Below are 3,937 nucleotides of genomic sequence, written 5' to 3' on the forward strand. Positions count from 1 at the left end.
TACAAATTGTCAACTAGGTTACCTGTCAACTAAGTTACTACAGTTATTACAGTACTGGGTAACTCAGTTGACAGGTAACCTAGTTGACAATTTCCCTATTTTGACCCATCATTTCAATGGTAGGCCTTGCCTGGATGACCACATGTCATTTTCTTGAACAGGTTAACATCACATTTGCACATATAATTGAATTAAAATCATTAAACAATTGTAAACCATAACAATGTACGTAACATTGTTGATTGTCAATGAGTATATTAATTGACCATGTGCTATTATACATAAAATATTGTAAAAATGTAGAGGACAATCACCACAGTGTGTTCAAAATGTCTGCCAAAGAGGAACATGGCATCATGTGATGCTGGTGACATGGTATTGGGACAAACAATTTTTGAGTTAAAGGGGGAAGTTCTGTTAGAAACATAGTTGACAGAACTTTTGCGGACATTCATATATTAAGATATTTAAATTATTTAAAGGGGGAAATCAATTAAAAATATGTTATTATTCTTTAGTATTTAGACTTTTGAAATAAATGAATCATTTTTTAAATTTACTTTAATGGTTTTTATTCATTATTTTGAATCCAAGACAACCCTCAACTGAAAAACGGACATAGCAAAAACTGACAATTTAAGAACATCATGACACATTTCAAGCTAAATAAAGCATAGGATGCACATAATGTTTGTGTGATATTATAACATGCTTTCCAATAATAGGCAAAATATGATATTTTTGAAGAAAATAGTTAGAATAATTATAATTATCATCAATGGACATCAATGGACATGGAATGTACCCTAAATTGTAGAATCACTCAGCAGTTACATACACCAAACCTTCCAGTTATATTCCTATCAATATTATGAAGGCTTTTACAGAAGGGTTTGGTCATATATAATTCATAGCCTGAATTATATAACATTTTATACCTAAAAACATGGTGAAAATTGATATTTTAGGGCTGTTGACAGTATTTTCTGATTTATGGAGTGATACAAAGAGATATCCAAAATCCCTTCTGTAAAAGCCTTAGATACTAATATGACTACAAAATGAAACAATAATTTTGATCCTGGCTTTATCCAAAGTTCAGATTTCGGTTCCTGAAATGTGTTAAAATATGCGCATATTTCATGAGATAATGGTTCATTTGGATATTTAAACATGCTATTTCAGAAAACTTGTAATACAAAAAACAATTGCCTTATTGTAAGTAATTAACTGGAGAAATATTTAGCTGATATCTTTAAGTTAAAAATACCCTATTCACCTGGGGTGTCTCGCCTTAATTAGATGTTTGATAAGTGCAGATCACATAGTAAAACACGTACACAGATACATTATTTTGTATTTTTATTAAATTCGACAATGTCAATTTCACTTTCCACTATGTCCACCGTTGTTTTTCACAACCAATGGCAGAACTTTATTGAGGCCTGTAATTAGTCAACTACAGGTCTCTTGAGTCAGTCTTTTTCTTCCAAAAAGCTTGTGACAAGATGTTATTGCTCTTGGGGCATTAAAAACAAGATTTTAACTTTAGTTTTTTATATAATATCTGCATTTTCTATTGTGAAAAACTAAGTCTTAGTTATTTAATATATAGCGCCATCTCCTGGTTAAACCCTGAAATTGGAGAATAGTGGGAGGGCCTAACATTCCTGAATACTGGTCTTTGGCAGGCAACTGGCTGGCAACTGACTGGCAGTCGGCAGGAAGCTGTATGCTGGAGTCCAAAATAAGAGGCTCCATCTGTAAGTACCCTGTATCAAGATTGATGCAACACAAGTGACATTTGACCTCTTTAGAGAGATTTATAAAAATAAAAATAATATGAAATCTCCGTTTTTTACATAAAAATGCAATGATGGATTATCATTAATCCTTTCAAAGTGACACAGACACATTGGATTAACCTATGGATTAACCTTCAGCGGCGTTTTTATCATTGTAATGCCATTGAACACGACTATTGATCAGAACAACAGCTAATTTGAGACGATTTCCCGTGAATGTATCTAAATATAATAAACCACGCACACTTGCTATTGATTGCCTAGGGACAACGCCGAATATGCTGTGGGGAAAACACAAAACTCTCAGATCAAGAAGAAAGAAGACAGGTGGACCAAGTGCAGCCAAAGTGGGATTTTATTCAATGCAGAAACATATACAGGCCAACATTACAAAATCCTGCCTCTCTGTGTTCAGGTGTTCTTGTATAGACTTTACTTAAGAATGTATTTATTGATGTAATTCTTGATATTGTCTCTAATGATATCAGAGTCATACAGGCAATGTGTGACATCGCCCAAACACCTTCCGCAATACACAATCCTAATTATACTCTTCTAAAATGTCTCAAATCCTATCATATCTAATGTGTTCATGATTATTTAGCCACATTTTATTGCTCTTCAATATTCTTTAAGAAGCATAATATTGTATATTTTCTAACGTGTGCATTTACATTTAATTAATATAAATAGGCAAATTAGCATTTGAGAGAAAATTAAACACACAACCTGATTTTCAAAGATGTAGTTAAGCGTGTGAAATGTGAATTAAACCAAGCATATAGTATCTGATCGTTGTGCCCTATGTTGGTCTTCTTTAAGAGTACATCAATTTAGATATCTCCTTGTATTAAATGCGAAAGGAAACACAATCTAACTTGGTCAACATATTCCTTTTATATTTCAGCAGCAAGACCCTTCTTCAGAAATCTTAATATGACTCCTTTGATTTGAGGCAGACCCAGGCCATAAACTATAGGGTTATTGAGGGGGGGAATGATCAGATACTCTAAAGACAAAATAACTGTGATGCTTGGATTCAGTTGATCAGCCTCAAATCGAGTCAAAGACAACTCGCAGAAGAGAGAGATGGAGTAGGTCATAAAGGTCACAATGTGAGGCAGACAGGTTTGTAACGCCTTTCCTCTGAATTCAGACGATCTCCTCCTGCAGACCAGCAGAATCCGTAGATATGTGTACAGGACGAAGAACATGGGGATGAAGATGCCGGTCACCGTGAGAAACTGACCAGCTATGTTGTTCGGAGTGGTGTCCACACAGGAGAGCTGCACCACAGGCCAGTTAGAGCAGAAAATCCTGTTCAGTTTATTTCCACACAGCGGTAATTTAACAGTAAGATAGAGGCAGAAGCCAATAGTAAACACTGGGTAGAAAACAGCAACAAGCACAAGAAACTGTACCTTCTTAAACGTCATTTTACTGTGATAGTGTAAGGGCTGACAGATAGCAATGAATCTATCGTAGGCCATGATGGTGAGGATGGTCAGCTCACAGGAAGCATAGGTGTAAATAACATACATCTGAATAAAGCATAATGGACGTGAGACCAAATGAGAGTCAGAGACGATGTCCTGCAGGAACCTGGGGAAGAATCCAGCTGAGCCATACAGAGAGTTTACACACAGACAGCTGATGAAAATATACATGGGCTGATGCAGAGACTTCTCCAGGAACACTGCCAGAATAACGACCATGTTAGCAGAGACTATAGTCACATAGATGAACAGACACAAGATGAAGAACAGGTATCTGAGGGGCCCAAAGTCTGCAAACAGAGTCAACTGAAAGTAGGGAGGGTTCAGGCTGCTGTTGCTCGTCATGTCTGCTCCAAAGAGAGGAACAATACAGGAACTGTTAATGAGAACTTCTTAGCAAAATGTCAGATATTAATACAAAATCAGCCTGCGTGCATGCATGTGAATTGTAAAATCTCCTAGGGTTGTACGTGACAATATTGTGCTGGGAATATCTCACCTCCACATACACTACATGCAGCAAAAATCTGGCATGTCTCAGTTATTCAAACAGGAGTTCACAGACTTACTCACTTTCTATATCTGGAAAAAAAGGAGGGAATATTAATGCAAAATGTCCTAATTCAACACATACAA

General features: G+C 35.9%; 1 protein-coding gene across 1 annotated transcript; it reads right to left on the bottom strand.

Moving 5' to 3' along the window:
• Nucleotides 1-2,701: 2,701 nt before the first annotated feature.
• On the bottom strand, nucleotides 2,702-3,646 carry LOC117476139 (olfactory receptor 51L1-like). Its single transcript, XM_034122521.1, has one exon. The coding sequence runs from the start codon at nucleotides 3,644-3,646 to the stop codon at nucleotides 2,702-2,704; it is 945 nt and encodes a 314-aa protein (XP_033978412.1).
• Nucleotides 3,647-3,937: the final 291 nt, after the last annotated feature.

Source organism: Trematomus bernacchii, unplaced genomic scaffold, assembly GCF_902827165.1.
Source record: "Trematomus bernacchii unplaced genomic scaffold, fTreBer1.1, whole genome shotgun sequence".
Taxonomy (NCBI): Eukaryota; Metazoa; Chordata; class Actinopteri; order Perciformes; family Nototheniidae; genus Trematomus; species Trematomus bernacchii.

Excerpts from the sequence above, each read along its gene's own strand:
- LOC117476139 (XM_034122521.1), bottom strand. The coding sequence starts at position 3,646 with ATGACGAGCAACAGCAGCCTGAACCCTCCCTACTTTCAGTTGACTCTG.